The sequence below is a fragment of the Manacus vitellinus genome, unplaced genomic scaffold (assembly GCF_001715985.3).
Source record: "Manacus vitellinus isolate BGI_N305 unplaced genomic scaffold, ASM171598v3 scaffold_31_pilon, whole genome shotgun sequence".
NCBI lineage: Eukaryota > Metazoa > Chordata > Aves > Passeriformes > Pipridae > Manacus > Manacus vitellinus.
The window spans coordinates 8,529,778-8,554,220 of NW_021940379.1; the positions used below are offsets into that span (position 1 = coordinate 8,529,778).

Consider the following 24,443-nt stretch of genomic DNA (forward strand, 5'->3'; position numbering starts at 1 on the left):
CTATCAAATGCATTTGAAAAGTTGCATAGGATTTAAGATTGCAACTTGTGGGTCAGAAATTGCTTCCTGAAATACTCGACAGAAAGCTCAGTGTAATGGTAAGACTTCAGTGGTCTAAGTGGTAACTGTGCAGAAAACACTACAGAAGTATGTTTTTTGAAGATGAGATAATTTGACATCACTGGAAGGGGAAGATGTAATAAAATGTAGGCTTGGTAGGAGTTGCCTCGTGTTTTAAATGCATTTAAAATGCTGTTTGTAAACTCTACAGAAATAGCTCAAATACAGAGTTTGAGCTAACTAACTCAGCACTGAGGACTTGAGAGCAAAGTTGATACAGTTTGTCATCCAAACTGAGGGAACTAAAAAAGCTTTAGGATAAGTGTGTTCAGATAACAAGAAAAGAGGACTTAGGAATGTTTAATGTTGAACAGCATTATGAATAATTTTTGTCATCAGGTATGCACAACACACTGTTAGCATTGAGTGCCATTCAGTCAATGTTCATGGGAAATTCTCAGTGTAGAAGTTACTTAGCTATTATATGTATATTCATGCTACATTAGGAAACTGAATTTAGAATGTTCAATAAATTACAAACCACGTGTGTTTGGCACTTTTTGCAGTGGGTGTTGTCCTCCATATTTCTAAAGGATAACTTCCTCTGGAATAGTCTGAGCAAAGGCAATAGTGGTTGAGCTCCTCTGAGCAAAGGAATTCATATCCATACTTGCCACCCCTGCAGCTTTCCCAGGATGAGATAAGTTTTGTCATGTTTCTGCTTGGGCTGTTACATAACGGGAAGTTCTTGGAAACCCACAGTGGAGGATACCAGCTTTTTAGATTAACACTGCAAATGGTTTTTAATAGCTTTCATTTCTTTTTTTTTTTTTCCCTTAAGGCCGAGCCCCTGACACTAAAACTCTCAATTTGGAGACAGTTGGAGTGAAAACTAATTCTGAAACTGGAAAGATTATTGTTGATGCCAGTGAAGCTACTTCTGTTCCTCACATTTATGCAATTGGAGACATAACCGAGGTACTGAGTCTACATAAACTATTTTACAATAACAGGAAGCCAACTTTGTTCCTGACTAATAACTAGTCCCCAGATGTTGTCATGCCCCAGCATATATCTCGGTGTTTTGCACTTTTTCCTTTGGCAGAGCTGTGGTGTTTGTGCCAGGACCTGGGTCACTCATTTCCTTCACATGGATCCTGTGAAGTGTCTCAGCATGGGAGATTATTGCTGATGTTTATCAGGGAATGCATCATTGGTCAGAGGCTAATAATGATGTTTTTATCACTTCAATTATCTTCCTAATAATGTTTTTGTCACTTTAGACACATGACTTAATGCTGCCTGTGAATGCTGAGTGAAAGCAGTTCTTGCCTTCTGGAGATGAGCACACTCGGTGGGAATGACTGTGACAAGTTCTGTAATTCCATGTGTAGTATTTTGGGTGTCAATCCAGACTAAACACAAGACAGCTTTTCAGCTCCCTGATGCAAAATACTTCTGACAAAAGTATCTTCCTCTAGAATAAGAAAAAGTAATTGCTGAAAATACTAAATGCTTTTGACTTCTGTTCACGATTTGTGAATGATTATGCCAAGGAAACGTGAGTTATGTGGATTTGTTTGTTTGTTTTTTTAAGGAGGGGACATTATAACCTAAGCAATATAATCTAAATACTGTAGCAATATCCAGACATAATGTATAGTATAATTTTAGAGACCTTTGAAAGATTTCTCATTCTGCCATGGTTTAAATGGTTTAAGGGTCTCTCAGATATAAACCCTCTAGGTGCCCTGCATTTTGGAAGAGATGTAACAGGTTAGATAATGTCCTGGGAATAGCCCTGCAAATCTCTGACTGGACTCTGGAGCTGCCCAAGGCACTTAAATCACAGAAATCTGCTGACCACTCCTGACCTCTTCCCTCTGTGTAGACATGTGTTTCTTCCTGGCCATCTCCATCTTCTTGTGAATGACTTGCCATTTCCTTTTAAATTGTGTTAAAACTCTTTCCTTTTAGCTATTTCTCCTTTTCTTCCCCTTTTTACTCTGCACAGCTTCTGTCCAGTCCAGTCACTCAGAACTTTGGGATTTTGTAGAATTCCTGTCCTTTCTTCTCACTTCACATGCAGGTTCCCTCTGTACTTGTCACTTCTTGCTCTGGGATATTTCCTAAAGTCCACTTTTTGCTCACAATGGCCTCCTACACCTGCTTGTCCCTGATAAATATGCCTTGCTTGGGCCTCCTGCTTTCCAAACTTCTCTGTTTGATTCCATCCGAGAAGCAGTTGTCAGAGGCAATGCTGACAGGACTTAGATTCTGCTGCTTATTTTGCTGCCAATCTGCAGTGTTATTTTGGGCAAGTCATTTCCTTTTGGGTGCTTTTTGTCTTCTCCCCTTTGAGGATTTGGTTAAGTAAGAAATATAAAGTTGGAGGCAGGATGCTCTCCTCTTTCTTACTCTGGATCTAAAAAATATTGTATTCATTTATTCGTCATCTTTATTTTGTTGTTAAAAGTTGGATTTCCTTTTCCTGCTTTTGTCTTTATCAGTGCAGATTTTTGAACTTGAGTTATTCAATAGATACTTTTAAATGGAAATGTTAAAAACAGCAACACAGTTCTATGCTGTGTCCAGTGTACAACTGGGGAAAAACAAAGAGTTAAATCAGGTGCTCTGTAGAAATACTCTCTTAAGCTTTTATCTGCATATGGGCTCAATACAGGGAATTAAAGAAATCATGGTGTAGTAATCATACATTTAAAGTGTTTAGAGATAAAAGGAATTACTGCCACTATCTTATCTGACTCCAGCACACTGTGAGCTGTGTAATTCCACTTGCTAAGCAATTAAGTTTATTTTATTTGAATACTTAAATCCATTTAGGCCTTTTTTTTTTAAGCAGAATTAATTTGGATAATAAATCACATTGGCATGGGAACCAGCACTAAAATAAAGTTCTGTGTTGGTGCCCATCTCAAAGCACCCACACAGGAGAATCAAGTGCACCCTGCTGGGAACCACAGAAGCTGCAGAGCTCGAGGTGTGGCCCTGTCTGGGTGTGACCCACCCAAGGAGCAAAGGAAGGGGAATCTCGTTTCCTCTGGGGGAGCATCAGGGATCCCTGAGAGTCATCAGAAGAATAAGATTATTTTTTCCCCAGGTTCCTGCTCAGGATTTCTCTCTGCTCTCCCCCTGTCAGAGTGTCTTTGTTACCATGAAGTGCTGTTCTCAAAGTGTAGTTCTGCAGCCTCCTCCCTCCTGACCAGCCCCTGGACTGCTGGTGGTGTGGGAATGCAGTGCCCTGGCTGGAGGGGAGAGGGGCAGGCCAGGCTGCTGATCACCCAGAACCACTGTTTTCATTTGGGAGTCATACCCAGCTGGTACCAATGGGAAATTATGTGTGCCTGGGTGTCTTGTTGCACCCTTGTATGACAAATGGAATCCTGGTGTTATCCAAGCTGTTCATTTGGAGAAAAGGGGAGGGGGAGGAATCTTCCAGACGTCAGTCAGTTTGTCTGCCCTCAAAAAACATTTTTCAAGCTTTGACAAAATATTATTTTCAACTGCCATGTGAAATTGCATTGTGGCATTTTCATCTTCTGTGATCAGGGTGAGGAAGATCAAACTGGAATTTTAGTTTGAATTTTTTTTTCAGTGCTGATATAAACTCCCTGTGTTCAGATTCTTCCTGCAGTAGTGTTGCTGTTGAAAAGCATGGCACACACCATAAAGACACTCTCAGAAGGAGGTTTGTCATATGGTCAGGCCGCTCCACATCTGTCATATTTCAAAGGGTTTGTAACAAAGATGTGTAGAGAAGGTGGAATGTACAGTATGTTGCTTTGAATGGAAATGAGACCAAAAAGAGTTGTGTTAGAACAAATACACATTACTTCAAAGCTTTTTAAACTCTCTTAGGAGCCATCTCGTTTAAACCTATAATACATTGGAGGATTCTTGTGAACAAGTCGTATCCATAATAATCAGTGGGGTAGTTCTACACATGACTGCAAAGCGAATGTTAATTTCAAATATTTACCAAGAAAGGTCTTTAAGTCATTGTTTATGAGAAATTGGGCTTTATCTGCGTGGATGTTTTAGTAATTAGCTGGGGTTTATGGAATGCATGGCGGTGCTTTCACAGTTTTATCTCTCGTTCCAATCTTCTATTCATTTCTGGAATGCCAAAACAACATCTGTATTTCCTGCTGCAGAAGTGATTGGCAGCCACGTTTCAGGCAAATGCGTATAAGAAAAAACAAATGGCAAATTTCATCTGGTAAATGATATTTACAGACTTTAAAGTCAAAATGCTGGGTTTAAAAAATTGTGACGTGATGGATGTTAGGGGGAAGAAAGGGATAGGCTTGCAGTTTTGTGATTTGTCATGAGCTGTGGAGGAAAAACAGATTAGTCTTCATTAACATTTAGAATTGTAATTTCTGTTATCAGGTTAGACATAATGTTTCAGTCTGGTTTTTTGCAGTAGACTTTGAAGTGGTTATTAGTACAGACAAAAGCATAAATGCACATTAACATGCAGGTAATGGTTTGTGTATTGAAGGAAATGGTAGCTAATACCAGAGTCTATCTAGCAACTTGCAAAAAAAGATAAGCTGGGAGAGAAGATTGGATTGTAGTAAATGCTAAAAAACTTCAGGGTAATGAAAATAAGTGGAAAACTTTGAATGTGTGTGGTGAGGAATTCTTATTTTCTGCTGAAAACTGGTTTTGAGAGTTTATTGAACGATTGCCTCCAAATTGGGCTTTGCAGGAGCATAACAAGTGTTGCACCTAAATAGGACCTGTATGAATCCAAACTTCCCACATTTCACAAAGCATTCCATGCTGTCCCACAGGGGAGTTTCTCAGTTATGGCTTTCTTGTATCTCCACATCATTCCTTTGGGATTGGTGACCTCTTTCCTCATGTCAGACGAGCGTCCTGATGATATGTCTTGGATGAGCTCATGGCTTGAACTGGTGCATGTCCTGGCCATACCCTGCTGTCATTCCATTTTTCAGTCCCAGGAAATCAGTATTTGCCAATACCAATCCTTTTCAGCTCCCCTGTAATAGCAGAGCCTGAGACCAGGACCAGCTCCACTTCTCCAACCCGGGGCCAGCTTAGGAAGTCAGCAATAGTGCCTACAAATAGCTGTGTTTTGTGCCTGGGTTCTGTAAAAACTTGTCAGACAAATTTTTTTAAACGGTTTGATGTTATAAAAACACTGTTGCTTTACACCAGGCTCTTCCTGCTCTAAAAAGACCATCTAAAAAATTTCTTGATGACTTTCTATGGAGAGAAAGGGGGAACTGAGTGGTTAGCATGTGAATATGTGCTGCTTTTCAAGAGGTGACATGATAAGATGTAAAGATTTGACACATTCATGACATTTTTTCCCTCCATTAAGACAGACAGTGAACTCAGAGACTTAAAAGCATGTTTGGAGAGAATTTATTCCTGCCTTCCCTGTTTGAGCCCTGGCTGCCAGGCTGGAATTCCAAAGATCTGGCCTTCCTCTGCCCGTGGTCCCCAGAGAACTCCTTGGATGCTGCTTGTCTCTGGGTTCAAAGGAAGCTCTGTGCTCTCTCCTCAGGGCCGCCCGGAGCTGACTCCCACAGCCATCGCTGCAGGCAAGCTGCTGGCCCAGCGCCTCTTTGGCCAGTCCTCAGAGCTCATGGACTATGACAGTGTGAGTCCTTGGTTCTTCCTTTCAATAATAAAAATCTTACACTGTTTGCCTTAAGAATTTTTAAAGGAATTGCATTTTGTCCCCTGGAGTGCAGCTCTGACAGCTGATGTGTGTGCCAGAGCTGCACTGCTCAGTCCTGCACAGGGTGCTGGGGTCTGTCCTGCAGCTGCTCCCCCTGTCCCCCAGTAACACCCGTGTCCCCCAGTAACACCCCTGTTCCCCCCAGAGCAGGTGCCCACCACAGTGTTCACTCCCCTGGAATATGGCTGTGTTGGACTGTCAGAAGAAGCAGCTGTGCAACGTCACGGGTCAGATAATATTGAGGTATGAAATCATTTGTAATTCTCTGTTTGGTGGCAGAGTTGCACTGTGAACAGACGGAATTTTCACTGTTGCATCAGGTAAAATTTTTGGACCCCCAGAATACTGTGTTTGCAGTTATGGAGTTGGTGTCTCCAGAAGTGCTCAGAGCTTTAGTAGTATTGCAGCAGGTCACAATGGGAACTGCTACCTAGTGGGCTTGAAATTATTGACAGCTTTAAAATTGGGTGACAGCTTTAAAGTAGCTGCCATTTTAGCAAGTTATATTGTGCAGCATCTTGCTGGGCTTTCCATATTTTCCTTTAAAATAATGAAAAGGTTTTAAATAAATAATTTTTTCTACAGAGGTATAAAGATGTAGTAATAGCAGTCATTATAATATTAAATGGCAGTTTTGGACATAATAGTGCTCTCTAACACAAAATGTTGTTGTTTTTCCTACCAGGTATTCCATGCGTATTATAAACCTTTAGAGTTTACAGTGGCTGAAAGAGATGCAACTCAGTGCTATATGAAAGTGAGTCCTGTGAGCTTTTAACTTGCCTTTAATTTGAAACAAGTGATATGGTGCAGCCAGCTTTAAGGAGAGCTGTTTGGCAAAAAACATCTCAAGGTGGATGAGATATTTTCTTGTTGACAACCTGTTTCTCTAGTGTAATTCCAAATGTTTAATGTTCATTAAATATCCCATTGCATCTTGAAATTGCTTTACAGATATTAGCATTTCTCAGAACTGACATTCTGCTGACTAATACTGTCTTTGGACTGCTCTTAAGGTCCTAAGAAATATTTTAAATTCTATAGACATCAATCTGGGCTTCTCCCAGCAAAGTTTTTAACTGGTTACATGTAATATTTGCATTGCCATCTCTTGGCAAAGTATGCTACCTTCAGAAGAATTAAGCATAAGGCTTACAAAAGTAGAGTAACTGTTCAGTCTTACTCAGGAAAACAAAAAGCTCCTGGCTAAGACCAAAGTGTCATACCTGAAATATATCTCCTAGAGCCATCCAGTCGCTTCCGTGTTGGAAAGGTTTTTGATGCACTTGCCCTTAGTAGAGAATTTTAGATAAGGTGTAGTGTTGGTAGAATATATCATAGTTTTCTTTTTCTTTCTTTTCTCCTCAACATCAGGGAACAACCTTTTTTGCATAAATAGGTCCATCAGTTCTATGATAAAGTGTTGTGATGTTATTGTTATGTAAGAGATGTCCATTGTCAATAGTTGCAGCCAGTTTTTCTGACTGTATTTTGTCACATCTGATTTATATAAGTGCCTTAGTAACTTGCCTTAAGTGTCCCAACTACCAGTGCAACTAAGGTGATGCTATTTCCTTTTATGTATTCCCTTTGAATTATGTCAGTTAAAGTAAATATTTGAGGGTGAAGTAGTAATAGTGTAATAGTTATTGGAAGATATTGAATATAGTCCCTACTAAACTCTCAAAACAAACATTTAACTTGAGTATTTCAAACTCTATTGCAAGAGAGTTTTTTCTTTAAAACTCCTCAAAATTTAAAGTTACATGTCAGGATTGCTGCTGTTCCCAGCATTCCTGAGGAAAGAATTCAAGCTTTTACTGAACAGCAGAACCTCCTTGATTAGTGATGATTTAATGCTTGATGGGAGGATGCTGGGAGAGACTCTTTCTTTTCTATAATTATAAAGATGGTGTCCTTAAAGGAACTAAAAAGTTTTCATTACGTTCTCTAATAAAAGTTAAGTGTGCAGTGACTCAGCTCTCCCAGATCCTTATTAACTCACCTTCATACTTGGCTGCTTCCAAGGCTTGACCGAGAAGGCTCAGTCATGTGGCCAGTGTGGTGACAGTGTCCCCCCAGACACTGCTCCAAGTGCTTCCTGCCTGAATCACAAAGGCCCAAAGTGTCCCATCATTGGCAGTGGTCATGTGTGACAGTCCAGCTGATGAGCTGCTGGCAATAACTGTGCCAATCCAGCTGATGAGCTGCTGGCAATAACTGTGCCAATCCAGCTGATGAGCTCCTGGCAATAACTGTGCCAGTCCAGCTGATGAGCTGCTGGCAATAACTGTGCCAATCCAGCTGATGAGCTGCTGGCAATAACTGTGCCAATCCAGCTGATGAGCTCCTGGCAATAACTGTGCCAGTCCAGCTGATGAGCTGCTGGCAATAACTGTGCCAATCCAGCTGATGAGCTGCTGGCAATAACTGCCCAGGCCTGGAGAAGTGCTGAGGTGGCCAGTCTGGGGAAAAGAACATTGCTCTGTTTGCCAGACCACAGTGTTTTGAGGCTTTCAAACAAATGACAAACACCAAAGATTTCAATAGCACAGATGACTGTTGTCAGTGGCTCCCTGCAGTCTGACACAAATGCCCTGCTGAAGCTTCAGTTCAGCAAAGTGCTCAAGAGCAGAGTAAGACCCGTTGAAGTCAGTAAGACTGGAGCAAAGTGTGTAAGTTTTTGGCACCCTGGAAACGACCAGCTGAACTAGGATCCTGGGGCACTTCAGTTGCATTTAATTCACCTTCCTGCCTTATCTTTAAGTGTTCTCAGGGAGGATCTCTGTGTCATGTATTGTTTTCAGATGGTGTGCTTACGAGAGAGGGAGCAACGGATACTTGGCCTTCATTTCATTGGACCAAATGCAGGCGAAGTTATTCAAGGATTTGCTCTTGGAATCAAGTAAGTACAAAAGAATGTCTCCAGCTTCTAAAGCCTGCTTCTTAAGTTATTGTAAGATTATAAAAGATAGCTGCCTAGCTTTGGCAACACTATAAAGAATGCAGGCTTTTTGTTACTTTTATGAAGTGTTGCACATATTTTCACTTAAAATACTGCAGTTCTTCATTAAGATGTATCGGATTTAGTTACTGTAATGCTGGATATAGCTAAGGAAACAACTGAGGAAAATATATTGTTGACTTGATATAGTTAAAGCAAAAACCAAAATTGTGCATTAACTTACTAATGTCAGTGGTTTTCAGTGTAGCCTCTTTTGCATTCTATGCACAGAATAAGCAATCACTATATAGTTTTGCAAGCTACTTCTTTTAAAGGATGTTTGTGCTTTTCATAAAAACCTTTCTTTACACCTGCCAAGGATTTCCTAATCTTATCTTTAAATGTGCACAGCCATTGCTCCTCAAAAGCTCAGCAAGGACTTGCATGAATCCCTATATTCTTCTGAGGTATAAGCTAATCATAATATAGTAAAAAAGAAACTTCTGTAGGATTATGGGAGAGGGGAGGTACTTTTGTTTGGAGCTAGCTGATAATTGCAATAACAAACTTACCCTTTGTGATCAGATCTTGTTCAAGATTTTCCTCAAATATTAATATAGAAGCCCTCCCTTTGAAGGAGTAAGGAATGATTCTGGGTCCTCTCTGGTAAATGGAAAATTCCTGCTATGCCTCCCATGGGCTACAATTATTTAATATTTGTTGTTACATTTCCCCTCTTATCATCCTTATCTTCAGAAATGTTGATTTGTATATTTACGTTACTAAATTATAGTTTTTAACTCCCTCTTTGAAGAAAGTAGTCTGGGACACAGTAAATCACACCGAGTTGTGGTGTGAGTTCATTTTCCTAATTGTGCTCACCATTTTATTGCAGTTTTAGTCTTAGAGATGTGAGTGACTAGCATAAATGAAAAGCAGAAAGGATTAAGAAGGCAGGACCACAAGTATCACGTAAGGAATATCTTGGAAATCACTGATTGCAGTGTACCCTCAGTACACATTTTCAACATGTGTTTGTAGTCCTTTAATTGCCAGTGGTATACATTCTAGAACTACATTTTTTAGGATGTCATTGTTTTGAAGTTTTATCCAAAATAACCATTGAAAAGGAAGCACATGAAACTGGAGTGCTTTTCTGCCTTGCTTGAGGGAAATTAAAATTTTAGCCACAGTAAGAGGTTTTCAGCAGGTCAGATTCTTGCACTGGTTTCTATTGCACTTCACAAATCCAGAGCTTTCAGTGTGGGACACTCACTGGAAGAGCTGTTCTCCTTTGTCAAGCACTGAGTCTCACTTCAGCCTCTCTGAAGGACGATTTTTCATCTTCCCTCCCCACTTAGCACTCCAGTAACATTTGTGCTCAGCAATGATCCTCTGATTGTCGGTGCTTTTTGGACGTGCAGACATCAGAAAGTATCTATGGCTCCCTTCCCTGTATTTTGTAGAGGGAGATAACACTGTTCCATAGAGAGCTTGAAACAATTCTTAAATTTAGGGCCATTTCAGCTATTCTTAAAGTATGACCTGCCAGGAATAGCAGCTCAAAGGAAAGTCATCAAGTCTTAAGAATGTATTGGACAAATAAAGGAATTAAGCAAGTGGGATTTTAGCTGAAGGGTTTTCTGGTGGGTTTTTTTTTGGTTTGGTTTGGTTTTTTTTCAAATAAGAGGCTTTTTATTCTCCTGCTTATAACATTGATATGTTCAGTATAAGCACCAGTGACTTTCTGTGAGATCATGGAATAATATTCTGGTATTGCTTCCTTCAGCAGATTCTTTCCAGCAGTTCTGATTCAGATTTTCTTCCTCTGTGTGCATGTGTGCATTGTTTTCCATCTGAGTTAGTGAGACACACATGTATGTACAAGAAAAGCTGAAGGTTGCAGTTTTGTCAGATGTTTTTGCCATAGGCTCAGTTGTGACTTGGGTAAATTGCTTAATTGTCTCTGTCTCAACCCTTATGACAATTCTTCCCTGCCTCAATGCCATGAAGTTGGGCGTCTCCAGTTGTGTAAGTGCCTGAGAAATAATAGAGACAGCATTGTGTGAGAAACAAATGAGCTCCTCTACCTGATAAAATGGACAAGAGCAGAATTACTTTGATGTTTTTGGACCTTCTGGCTGTTTCAGGTGAAGAGTATTTGACTGTGTGGGTCTTTCTGCTGTTTTTGGTAGGTGTGGTGCCACGTATCCTCAGCTGATGAAGACAGTTGGCATCCACCCCACCTGTGCTGAGGAGGTCACCAAGCTGCACATCACAAAGCGTTCTGGCTTGGATGCAACAGTCACAGGCTGCTGAGGTTAAACACCATCCCTGGAAAGAAGGAAAAAAGCACAAAATATGTTTGTGAAGAAAGGGGGCACCTAGAGTTGAAACAGCATTAATGGTTTGATCCTTGTACCATCTCAGTTCTAACACCAATGCAGTCCTGCTGTAACAAAGCTCTCTCAAAGTGCCTAAAACCCTTCTCTTGCTGGGAGCTAGGAAATAATCCCAGTATTTTACATGTGAATGTATCTGAAGCCAGGGACACCTGAGGCCACCTACAAGTGCAGCAGTTTTCCCTGGGTTCCTCTGCTGGCACTGCTGGCAAAGTGCCTCCCGGGATGGTGCCACAGATGCTGGGCACTGGACAGGGCCTCCCGTGGCAGTTCAGTGTGATGCTCTGTCCTGAGCTTGCACAGCTCCTTACCAATGCCAGCAGTGGCTGCTGAGGCTGTGCTCACCAGCAGAAGCAAGTTCCCAGAGTGTGTAACAATGGGTAAGCACTCATCTTCGGCATTTTTCTTCTAAATGTAATACATACAGGAATTTAATAGAAAATCATCTATCACTGAGGCTGTGCTGCTGCTGGAAGAATCCCAGTGCATTAATCAGCAGCATCCTGGGCACAATGATGATGGCTGAGAATGAATGAGCTCAGAGGTGCTAAAGGAAGAGTTGAATTTTATGGTGATTTCTCTGCCTACTCCTGAAATTTTTAGTTCAGTTCCAATTAAATTGACACATCTCACAAATTACTGCTTGAACAGTGCATATTAAGCAATGCTGACAAGTAGAATCAAACCCACTAATAATCCAACTTATGTAGCATTTTCTCTTTTGTAGAATGCAGAAATCTGGCTGACACTGATATATTTTCTTGGTTTGTTTTTAAGACTTTCTCACTGATGAGCTGGGTACTCCATCTGAATTGACTTAGGTCTGGCTTTGCTAAAACACGTTAGTGAAGGGAACTACATGAACCAGCGATCTAGAAAAGAGACAGTCGTGCTCAGAACAAGGATCTAAAATAATTCTCTGCACACTTTGTTTTGCGTACCGGCCCGACTGAGAAAGCCTTGCCCTGTCCCGAATTCCTGCTGCTTTTCGGGCTCTCCAGAAGGGGGAGGTGCTGCCTAATCTGTGGCAGCAAAGGAACATCCGAGAGGGAAGCTGCTTGTGCAGAGCCCGGTGAGGAGGTGGCCTGACAAAGGCAAGCACAAAAACTGCACCGAACTTCAATGGAAGTCGCAGTATTTTGCTATGCATAAACACAGAGTTTCTTGCACCCTTTACAGCAGAATAGTGATCACAGGAAAAGAAGAGATGGGCTGGAGGTGAAACCAAATGTATCCTTTTTGCAGTTAATTGATATCAGTGTTTTCTTTGGGGAATTTGATATTTTCATTCCAAGCTTGTTGCACAGTTTAGAAGAACAGTCTGATGATCACGTGTATCTTTGCTATTTTTAATTTGATTGCTGTTTCACTGCTGCAACACAGACAAATGGCTGGTTTGGTATGAGTGTGAAATCTTTTTTACCACGAGAATTGTACCTGTCAGAGAAACTACTAGAAAAAAAGGATCAGAACTTCCTTGAAAATATTATGTAACAGCATTTATCATACTTCCACTGATACTAGAATATTGAATTTTCAACTATTTATTTTAACAACAAAAGAAATCTCAAATGCTTTCTTTACAAAATTTCCTGAGTTTTGGTCAGTATTTCTGGTCCATAAAATAGGAAGGAGTTTGGCTGCAAGTGGCATTCCCTGTCACATCTGCCAGTTTTCATCTGTGAACTCATCCATAAGTTTGTAATTGAAAAGAAATACTTTGAGTGGAAGTGTAGCTGAAACACTGCCTGCATTTTACAGCTGCCTTTAGAAGAAATGATGAAAACTTTGTATATAAATGTGTGCATACCTGCACAGTCAGAAGTTTCTGTTTCCTTTAATAAAGGTCTTATGAGCATGGTGCAGCCAAAAACCCTATTACATTTCACAAAAGAGGAGTTCATAATACATTAGGGTTTCTTAAAATGTTTTACTTAATATTGCAATTAACAGTTGAAACAGAGAACTTTCTGTGAGAAATCTCTCACCTCTGACTGAATTGTAATGTGTATGCCTGCAAGATTTTTTTCTAGTGATTACCTTTGATAGTTCTTTGGTTTCCCATAAGTGAAAGCACTGGTGTTTAGCCCTGTAAAATCAGCTTCTCTACCCCACCAATGCATCCAGCAGAAGGAGTCTGTCCCTACAGACAAATCAATGGAAAGATGAGTTAATGTCATTCATCATAAAGTTGAAAATAATGATTTGGGACAGCAAATAAGGAGATCTCGAGGAAATGTGTGCTCAGTGTGTGAAACTAAGGCATGTCATCTTTCTCAGAAGTAACAGAACTGCCTTGGTGTTAGAATTCTGATGAACATTGTTCCTGTCTCTTCAGTAGCAGCCCAGTTCTATTCCTCATTTAGTGGAAAATGCTGTTGCCCCACTGAAGTAAAACTGAACACACATCACAGCTGCATAACCCTGATGGCAACAGCAGCAGCAGGGCAGAATAATGACAACTGCTGTGACTGTGCTTTTTTCCTGCAGGATTCACCAGGGATGGTGCTTAAGAATTGTTTTATTTAAAAGCCTGACTAATGTCAATTGGAACAACTGATGTACACTGCAAATTACTAATTGCATGTGAAAATGTAAAAAACAAACAAATTGAGTCAGGCTTCACAGGATGCCAGCTGATGAGGATCTGTTTGTCAAACCACACCATGGTGCAAACAAGTCTGAGCTTTGCTGGGTCCCTTACATGTGTGATTCCAATATTTATTGTGTTGTGCATTAATTAATGAATAAAGAATATTTTTTTTCTAGTAAATGTGTGATTGTATTTGCTTAATTTTGTACATATGCTTTCTGCTTACAATAGATTTGTTTTTCGATCTTGCTGTTCTTTCTCTTGGTTGAAGTGTGTGTTAAGGAAATGAAGAGTAGACAGACTCAGACCTTTTAAGAAGGAAATGTTGATACCTCTCTGTATCTGTGTGTAAACTGAATAACCGTGGAGATTTTTCCAGGCTGGATGGCCTCTTATTTTAAATTTAAGGGAACCTGTAGACTTGGTAAGTATGTTTTCAAACACTCTCCTGTTTATTGCAGCTAATGAGATCTAACAGGTATTTTCACTGTCCCTGCATGTTGACATCCTGCTTGAGGTCAAGAGTAAACTCCCTGGAAATACAGTGCAGTCAGAGGATTGTACAGGGCCAAACTATTCTACCCCAGCTGTTTACCTCGGGTTTTAAACCAGAACACAAAGTGGAAAAAATGCCTAGGAACAAAGCCAGTTAGCAGCTATAGGTACTGCTGGGTAAAAATGTTGGAAAACTAATTGAGAAATGACCAGCAACATTTAGAACTCTGAGAAACTTCTATGTCAGAAAAGAAAGGGAGAACATTGATCAGTTCATCTCAATTTTCTTTTATTTCTGTAAATGCACTGATTTTGATGAGAAGTTCCCATTATGTCAGGTAATGCTGAGCTGCTGAAACAGGCTGGTTTGGTATTATCTCAGTACATGCCTTGGATTTGATGCTGAGTGTGAATATTGACTTTACTGTATTTAAAGGCATTTTGATTTCTGCATTTTTAATCTGTTTTAATTTCCTGTAATATTTCATTGCAGGTTCTAACAAATTAGGATATCTAGTAACAATGGCTAAAAAAGGGAATAAGGTAAGAAAACTCTTCATTATTTTTTTGTTCCTTATTTTCATATGCTACTTAATCCCAAAACAAAAAGAATTACAGACAAGCATACAGACAATAATCTTTACAAATTGAGAACTGAATAAACTGCATTATTTGTATTACACCTAATGATAACTTGTTCTCAATGCTAAGGTATTGTGTACAATTAAGTTTTGCCTTTTCCCATTTCTGGGACGTGTCATTACACCTATTGAAAGTCGTTTCTACAGTTCAGATTCTTGCAGAGCAGGAGCTGGAAAAGACAGTTCAGCACAGCAGATACCCCTTTTTCCCAGCACAGTTATTCTGATAAAAGCATAAAACCCCTTTGCCCAGTGCAGTGTGTTTCTAACCACGTCGTGCAGGCGTTGGAGTTTGAAGGGTTCTCTTCAGAGGCTCCTGGCTGGCCAACAGTGGGCAATTTTGTGCCCATACAAACTGCCATTTGTCTAAATCCCAGTGACATCAAGGGCCTGGAGTTAATGCTGCCCATTAACTGCAGTGGGATGCCAGTCTGTGTCTTAAGTGCTTTGTTAAAGGGGAATCAATGGGAGCATGTGCCAAAACATCTTTCATTATTACAGTTGGGGAACAGGCTGCAATTATGATTCAAAACATAAAAGGTACAATAGACATCTATGATTAGGCAATGAAATATGCCTTTAATAAGCATAGTGCAGACAGTTTGTTTTGCAATACGTAAACTTGTATAAAATTCATTGACTTTTTCATTCTTTCAGATCTGTGTGCTCTCTTTTAAGAGAGGTTTTTTACTTTTATGCACAAAGTTTTCCTGATGTTCTTCCAGCAGAAAGGCTGGGTTTGCAAGCATTTATTCTAGTGCCAAAGTTGAATTTTACTGGGAAAAGAGGAAACAGCAGAGCAGACCTTTTTTCTTTTTTTTTTTTTTTCCCAGGGCAGCATGCAACAGATATGCTGTAATTACTCTAACTGATTTTTTAAAAATGGAATATTTCTGTCCACTACCTGTCAAAGAGCTAATTATGTTTCCGTTGTGGTACTCAAAGTCAATATTGTCAGCTCTTCTTAGTTCTAATCCTCTACATTGAGTTTTGATGGGCCAGGTGAAATATCCCCTTCAGCACCTTCCTGCAATTCTTGTCAATCATCTTGCCATGAAAAACATGCATATTACAAAGGCTTTGGCAACACTGCATCTGATTTCAGTCTTTAATCTTATATGCACCTTAAGAAAACATCATTCCAACTACTGACATTCAGTTTGGGACATGAATGGGATCCTATTTGCTGTGGGAAACAAAGAAAATGATCTAATCTTTAATGGATATAATGGAACTCTTTGGCCATCACAGTGTAAAGGCTTAGTAGTAAACCACAGATCTGGGAAGAAAACAATTAGGATGGTGAACTGGTGCAGAAATTAGGCAGAATATCTCAAGTGAATAAGTAAGAAAATGCACTTTTATTTATTCATTGTGTAATTGTAAAAGACCTCTCTTCAAGCACTGTTGGAGTTAGGAGGTTGTCTCTTTTGTGACTCCTGGACTTGCTGTGCAAGGAGTGCTGTTCACTGCAGTCATTTCTAACCCTGTACTGCCTGTGCCACTGTTTGGTTGTTTCTTATAGACAAGATCTAGCACATCTCAAATCTTCTGGTCCTACAATGGAAAATTAACATCATTCTCTAAGAAGCTGGAATATAAACTAATAAGGCAGGTTTCCAGAATCTGATTGCATCAGTCAGAAAGATACAGTCTGAAGAGAAAAGTGAATATTCCCTGGGGGGGTAGTGTGAAATGGAGACCAGTCTTGTTTGAACAAGGTGCTGTGCATTGTTAGCTGGGTAGAGGTATTGGGAGCTGCAGCCTGTCAGAACCAGCAGCTCCAAGGAGGGGGTGGGGGAAATTTTTCCAGGTAAAAGTCTCAGCAGTTTGTGGTAGAGTATGTCCAATATATTAACACATTCATTTACGGAAAGCCTTTATACTCCATGAAAGATGAACTGTAAAAATACTCCCCCTTACCTCCTCCCCTGTTTTTCCTTCAGATCACACAAAGACCAGTTGGGGTTTGTTCCATCCTTCTTCCCTTTACATTAAAGCAACATGGGAATCAGGCTTGTTCTCCTTGTTTCAGCATAAAAACAAAGAGCAAGATCCCTCTTCTTAAATCTTTGACAAGGAGACTTCTTTTTCCCAAGGCTCTGCGCTGAGTTAGGATTAGCTAGGTGGTAACATATCTCAAACAAATCTAAACCAAAAGGACTACAGATACCTTGTCTATTAGAATATTATGTAACTCCATTAAATTAAAATACCAAGGGAAAGAAAACCAGTGAAAAAAGACAGACTTTAGGCTTTAAGCAAAAATTAAGAAAATAAACAAATGTTCCCTTCTTTGCCAGCTCCCTGTGAGAAAAGGCCCAAATACATTTTTCCAGGGTGTACTCCCAACAAAACAGTCCAAATGGAAAGCCTGTTTTATTTTTCTCTCTTACTCATGTGAATGAGCTGCAGTGCAGCCAACCAATATTCTGTTCACACTGTGTCAGAGCAACAGGTTACATGGCAGCTTTTAGCTTTATGCAGGAGCTTGAGCTCAGCAATCTTTATTTAAAAACCCTTGTTCAACAGGGACAAAGGATTGAGCTTTGGCATTTTTATTAATTTTTATAATCTTCCTTTTTTCTCTCTTTCAAAGGACCAAGAGGAAGTGCATTAATTTTCAACTCCACACGAAGGCAGGTTGTACAAACACAGCTGGAAACATCAGGAAACCCAGACATTTTCCTTAGAGAAATGGAGTCAGCTAATGTTCTGCTGGCAGGAGCCTCCTGAGTGATTGGGAAGATGTTGTCAGGCAGCAGTTTGGGCAGCAGGGTGTTCACACTGATCACACTGCTGGGTTCAGGTGAATGACTCCCCTAATGCAGAAAGCAGAGATTGTTCACCATCTCACAGGAAGTCATTTCAAGAGCAGCAAGGCTGCTTTGGAGACTTCAGAAATGGTTCTCAGGTTGTCAAAGGATTTATTTTTTTTTTTATTAATTTAATTTACATCAGGCTGGGATCTAATTAAATCATGACAGCACTTTTGATTTTTACTTCTTTATTTGTCACTGAGCTTATTTGTTAGACATATTTCAAACACAGGAAAATAAGGAGAATTCTCCTGATACTTCAGACTTTGCTTGCATTTCTGTCCTTGTTCATTCTGCATATATCCAGGATACCTTTACATTTCAGGTCAGGACTCTGGGTCTCTTCCTTAATCAGGGATTTCATTGTAATCCCTGAATTTTTCTTGTTCTACTTTTTTTGAAAGATGCACATTCTATTTTACTTAGCTGCTCTTAGCCCTATTCAAATGTTAGTAAGTGAATTCCCTTTTCATGGGGTAAGAGTCCAATGTATTCGTAAGAGAACATTTGGGGATTTTCTGCTTGCATCTCCCTTTAGCTCCCACGTACTTCCAAATCTGGAAATGCCACAGCTCCAGAGGAGCAGTTCTCAGCAAGTCCTGTCCTTAGCTGGGGTATTGTCCCCTTTGAAGACTGAGAGACCAAGCATTTGTGAGTGTTTATGGTTGGACCTTCTGAAGGGCATCATCCTTCCTTAATGACAAAGTCTCAGGTTCACAGGCTGTGACAGCAGTGCCTCAGGGTTTCCAGGAGAGTGGCAAAGTGGAACTTCTGATGGAATCTGCTGTGAAATGCAAGGCCTCTGTCACTGAGGCTACTGAGAGCTCTGAGCTCTTGCATTTTTTTATTGAGTAGCAAACTCTCAAAAGTGCAGAAAGCTACCCTGGAGTGATGCAATTGTCCATGTGAGCTTAAACATCCTCATGAGGCCACCTCAGTGTCTTATGCTCCGGTTCTGGAAGTCCTAATATTTCCCCAGTTCCCCAGTTGGATGAACGTTTGCTTTGTGCTATTGAGCTGATCCCGAGGAACAGCAGAGGGGTGTTCCCTTGGATCCACATTATTGATTGAAGCACTCTCCCTCACTGTACTTCAGTGAAGTGTAGCCAAGAACAACAAGATAAGAATTAATGTAGGTGACAGGGGAGTTTCTCAGACTCTGTGGTGCACATTAGCCTGGCTGCAGAGAGAAAGGGCTGATACTTGAGTCTTTTGAGTTGTGAAGGCTCTGGTCAGTCCTTGAAGGGGAAGCACATGAATGGCCCAGTTGTCATCGCATTTTATTTTTCCTCCAACTTTGACTAATGGTGCATTTCCTCTGGCCTCCCACGGGCCATCCGTGGCTGACTTGCTTTGTCACTCCTCACTTGAGGCGCTGCCTTTACTGTCCACGCCGTTCCCATGGCGGGCCCGCTGTCCTCTGCAGGGACGCACAGGCACAAACCATCTGTCATTCTTCCACTCCTCTTTCAAGCCACCACTTCCCATGTTGTGTGGCCTTGCAGGCTGGGAGCAGTGTGCCTCCCCCTGCATGCCTGCAGTACTCCAGCTCTCTCCCACTTGATAAGGGACCTCCGACATTCCCCTGGAAAAGGACTAATGGGCATCTCCCTGCTGACAACCAGCCCCGCCTTCTTATTGTGTTCAGGGGCTGATAAGTTGTCTGGATCAACAAGGAATTGTCCCTTTTGCAGGCAAAGTTATTAGGGTCAAATTAGGTGTGAGTTGTGAAATTAATCATTGCAACCACAAGTAATTTGTAGTGTGCCATGGACAAAGGGAAAAAAGAGACTAGAAGAGGAAATTATTGTAGGGCACAAAGAACCAAAATGATCAGGAAGGAGGGGGGAGAGAATGGCTGGCAGTGCTGTTCAGGATGTTGAACTAGGCCTGTAGACTGGGCTGGATTTGGTTTCCTCTTGCACCTGTGGACTGTGAAATAATAGAACAAGGTTCTTTAATGTCATTTGAGAGTCTGAACTAATCTACATGCAAGGTGTCTGAGGGAGAGGAAGATAACTGACTTTGCACCAGAAACAATGCTTTTATGTGCATGTTAGTTGACCATATTCCTTGCAGATCTCTGGATAATCTGAATCAATCTCTGCTGGAAACGAAGTCGAACCAATCTAAATTATACACAGAATTTCCAAGCTAAAAATCCAGGCAGCACTCGAAAATATGCATGTGAGCTCTGTGTAGGAATGATGTCCTCTGAGCCATGCCTTTTACTACAGCACAGCTGACACTCACTGCCTGGGGACACAGCTTTGTGGGTCAGCTGCTGCCAGGGCTGGACTTAGAGCAGGATTCAAGAGAATGGATGAGAAGACAGCAATGTAGATAAACCTGCAGTTTATGTATATAAACAGTGTAACTGGCATGAGCATGTTTTCCCAGAACTATTAACCGAGGCTGGGAGAAGGGAGATGCAACTCAGAGGTCAAACCTATGAAAGCAAAGCCTGTTTGACACACCTGGAGCTCTGTGTGGATTTGGTTCTAAGTTCAGAAACTGAGGAGCTGCGAGAGGAGGATGGGAAGGGAAGATAGTGAAACACCCACTGAAAGGCTTCAGTGTTTTCTGGGGTGAGAAGCCTGAGTGTTCTGCCTAAAATACAAATCTGAAGGTGTGCTGAATTTGCTTGGAAATGCTGCAAAACTCTTCTCATTTCCTGTAACTGTTGCAAGGTTGGCCCTTTTCCATGGCTGAGCCCCAATTCTTAGCTAGCCAGAATGAAGTGGCAGGAGAAATTCACTCTCTCTTTCATCTTCTAGTGTATCTAGGAAGGCAAGAACCAAGACTTTGAGCCATTAATTCCTAAGTCTGTGGCTTGATTTGCTGCAGTAGAAACTGTGTTAAGGGTTTTGTCTTCTCTTACCAAAGCTAATTGTTAATTGCATCTTCTTTTCTCCAGCCACTGCCACGAGGAATGACTGCCTTCTGTGCTGATGACAGATCTGCCCCTCTGTTATCAGACACTGCAGTTTTGCCATCTCAGTTTCATAAGAGTTGCTCCTGCCTGGGAGCCAGTGGAGCAGCCATGCTGGGCAAAGCAGCTCTCTGAGGAGGTGGATGATGGATGACAGTGATTCCCTTTGGCATGGATGGGGCACTGAGGTTGTGTTAATTTTTTATTCCCTCCCCAATACCCCCCTTTCCCTCCTCTGAATTCTTAAAGCTAATCATGGTGTTGCTGTATGAGCAACACACACAGGTGATGCTACAGTAACTCGAAAAAAAACATATTTTATGGCACTGCTGTGCATCACTGTGTCAAAATAGTCAGGAAAGAGATAATTGCTACAGGTGGCAGAGGCTGCTGGATGGCCATCAGAGGGTACATAGGGAATAAATTTGAATGCCTTCACCAAATTTCTAGTGTTTCCACCAGCAATACTGCTTCCTTTTCTCTCACTCCTGTCATATATGTGCTTTTGCTCCAGCTCCTCCTGTGCTCAGGGAAGAAGCAGATCTGGCACTTCTACTACCCTGAGGTTCTGTGGGGCTCCATGAATGGGTTTGCAGTGATGCAGCTCCACTGGCACAAAACTCTGGCGATGTTCCAGCACAAAGCAAAGTCTGTCTGGAAGCAACTTGCTCTGAAAGGTGTCTGCAAGCAGAAGAGATGCCCTTGTGGAGGTGGGTTCTCAGGACTGGATCTCAGCTGTACTGACAATCAGCTTTTTTGTTCATGTACTTCCCTGAAATGTTCTTTAATAGTGGATTTGAACAGTCTTTAGCAGAGATCATATTTCTAGTTTGGGATTCCCTTTATACATCTTTCATTAATGCAGGGATTCTCCGCAATCAGAGACCAGCACCACAGAACAGCTGGATCCATTTTGGCTTGACAAGGGGCATGGGCACTTCTTATATATATATTTATGGCTTTTGTGAACATTTGAAATGCTTTTTATAAATATTAAAAATATAATCAAGGGTTATGGAAAGAATTCATCCTGCATTGCCATCAGCTGCAGGAGTTCTTCCATCTTCCTGGAGAATATGTATCACTGGCTGACACTGTGAGCTAACTGGTCCAGTCTGGGAATTCCTAGCTACAGCTAGAGGAGAGGGGAGGCTGTGGAGGGAATTGGTATCTCTTGATCATCAGAGAGAGCAAATGGAGCACAGGCGGCAGCCTGGCTGCCCTTGGAGCAAGTCAGAGGCAAGAAACTCGTGAGAGGCACCTCTGAGAGCTCCCCGGGGCTCCGCTGCGCCCGCTGCACCCGCTGCGGTTACCGGGGGGTTACTGGCCCTGCTTGTCTGGAGGTAGCTGGAGTTGAGGCATATGTTTTCCATTTGGAGCTTGGAGGATGCCCAGGTCTGACTTGGCATGCTGTCTGCACTGGGCATCAGCAATACAGATGTGGAAACCACAAACCCGATTAATATGAGCCTAGAGTAAAAACTCAAATAAGCTTATAAATAAAACCAGACTTGCAGATTATTTGTTTCCATATTAGCCTATAATAGACCCTACTCAATATGTTTGTTTTATTTGGTTTGGTGACCGACATAGGTATTTATATTTCCAATAAAAATTTATATCAGAATACAACAGATGAAGTAAGCTTCAATTATTTGTGCAGAAGATGATTGCAACTGTCTGAAGCATGTAATTCCTTACATGAAATGTTAGCCTGCTTTGAACAGAGATGTGACAGACTTCTCAGTATTTAATTTCCCATTCCATCATAGCTCCAAATCCTGCATTTATATATTAAAATAGACTCCTAAATGGACTCTAATCCTCAATGAGTAATCAGGAGGTGTTGGATGGCTTGGTGGGTCTAATTCTTGGTGTAAGCACCGTCTGTGTGATCTTGGGTGAGTCACTAAACGATCTTAGCTTAAAGTGGTGACTGTCTTTTTATCCCTGCCAGGCTCCTGCTGAGCTCTGAGCTGGATGACCTCAGGTGCTCCTTTCCAGTGCACCTTCAGCTGCTCAAGTGCAGGTGATGAAACCATGCAGAGAAGAGAGTTCCAAGGAACCATCTGAGGAGATTCTTCAAGAGTGCTGACAGACATTCTACTCAGTGCAGAAGATCTCGTCCTGGCAACTGATGGCTCTTAATCCAAGGTGAGATTGCCTTGATTCAGCTCCATTTAAACACAGCTGTACCAGGAAAATTCTATGCTTTGTCAGCAGTAGGGCATCTAGTTTATTTTGCCTGTACTGTGACACTTAGTATGGGACACCTGCACAAAGCCTGGCAAATCTTTGAAGTGAGACTTCTTGTCCCAAGGCCTTGTCCATGTCTGTGCTGGGCAGGGTCTCCAGGGGCTCAGGGAGGCCCACCCTGCTTTCAGGCCTCACCTTGGGGATGGAGGTGGAACTGTGCTGCACTCCCCTAGACCTTCTAATAGACAACAGAGGGAAATAAGCACTTCCACATGCTGGTTTGGATCCCACAGAGGCTATCAAGGGAGCATGCAGTTCTTGCATCCCAGTGGGATCAGCCTGAGCCCTGGATAAGTATTTGCAGTGACTTCTTGGCTCGTAGACAAATGAATAAACAAACAGTGCTCTCTTCCCATCTTTGCTTTGCAAAAACATAAGGGAAAAAAACTTTCACACCCTTTGTTAGGACATCAGTGCCAGAGGAAAGACACCAGCCATTATTCCATTCACATCTCCCGTTTTCATTTCCAACTGTTTCTCTGGATTCCCTTTTTTTCAATTTCTTCCCCCCTCTTCAGCTGTTTGAGCAATGGCCTGTTCTTATGAAACAAGTTTTCGGCTTCATAACAGTCCTGACTTCTCACTGTCTGAAAGGCAAGAGGGTCACTGAGAGTGAACTGTCTCACACTAGATGGTGTTTTTCCACATGGAAATGCTGAAGGGCCACTCTGTGCTGTCAGCCCAGAAAGGCCAGAAGATGCCTTCAGACTCCCCAGGTGCCTCTGTGTTTGTTTTCTAATGTTATTCCACACACAATATCATTAATATTATGTCCAAAGCTTGTCTTTTTAAACAGAGTCAACACATCTAACCTATTAGTCAGCCACTGGGAAAAAGGAAAGGACTAAGTCAACACTGTGAGGAATTAACCCTTTTCATTGCCCAGAGAAGAAATCAAAGAGGATACAACCTCCTTAAATTGCAAAAGGGACTTGACTGTTTTCTCTCACAAAGTAGTGGAAATATTTCCTCTCCCCTTGGCCCTCAGGTGTAAAGGGATTCCTGCAGGAATCAGACAGGACTGGTGACTTACAGGCCATCGTTCCCTTTCCCGTGGTACACACCACTGAAGGGCAGGAAATTTCCCTCCCAGCCACCTTTCTCTTTTTTTGACTCTCCATTTCCCTGTGGGCTGCCCCAGGTACTGGGCTGGGCTTGGCATGCAGACACAGTCAGGAACAGAGGCGAGACTGCCCCGAGCGCAGTGTCCGGGCGCTGAGTGAGCGCCCAATGGGCCGTAGCAAAGCGCACAACCAAGTCAAAGGAAAGTGGAAAGTATTTCATAAAATTCATCTTTGCATCCCTTTTTCCTCTCTTGATATATGGCCCCTCGTTCCCAGCTGCCCGGCCCGGCCCCGTGTAAATATGTCAGTGCACCAATGAGACGGAACAGGGGCGCAGGAGCACCAGGGCTGTTCCCAGATAAAACACCGAGCTGGAGCCCAGCAGTTTATTGTAAATAAAGATCAAGGCAAAGCAGCAACATTTCTGTTCGACTCAAGCCTGCCAAGGTTGCTAGTCCAGCTGCTTTCACGACTACTATATGTCCACATGGATTTCCCCT

The 24,443-nt window shown here is 41.7% G+C and overlaps 1 protein-coding gene across 3 annotated transcripts in view; it reads left to right on the forward strand.

Moving 5' to 3' along the window:
• The window catches only part of TXNRD2 (thioredoxin reductase 2), a 49,112-nt gene that overhangs the window by 16,838 nt on the left and 7,831 nt on the right, over positions 1 to 24,443 (forward strand). Inside the window, exons 12-22 of one of the 3 annotated variants that reach the window (XM_029961184.1) lie at positions 902 to 1,038; positions 5,621 to 5,716; positions 5,948 to 6,040; positions 6,483 to 6,554; positions 8,605 to 8,702; positions 10,937 to 14,160; positions 14,725 to 14,774; positions 17,472 to 17,681; positions 20,609 to 20,811; positions 21,138 to 21,333; positions 22,581 to 22,777. In XM_029961184.1, the coding sequence (XP_029817044.1) occupies positions 902 to 1,038; positions 5,621 to 5,716; positions 5,948 to 6,040; positions 6,483 to 6,554; positions 8,605 to 8,702; positions 10,937 to 11,060 (620 nt within the window). In that variant the 3' untranslated portion in view covers positions 11,061 to 14,160; positions 14,725 to 14,774; positions 17,472 to 17,681; ... (1 more) ...; positions 21,138 to 21,333; positions 22,581 to 22,777. The other 2 variants (XM_025895507.2, XM_025895506.1) reach the window with 2 other exon arrangements.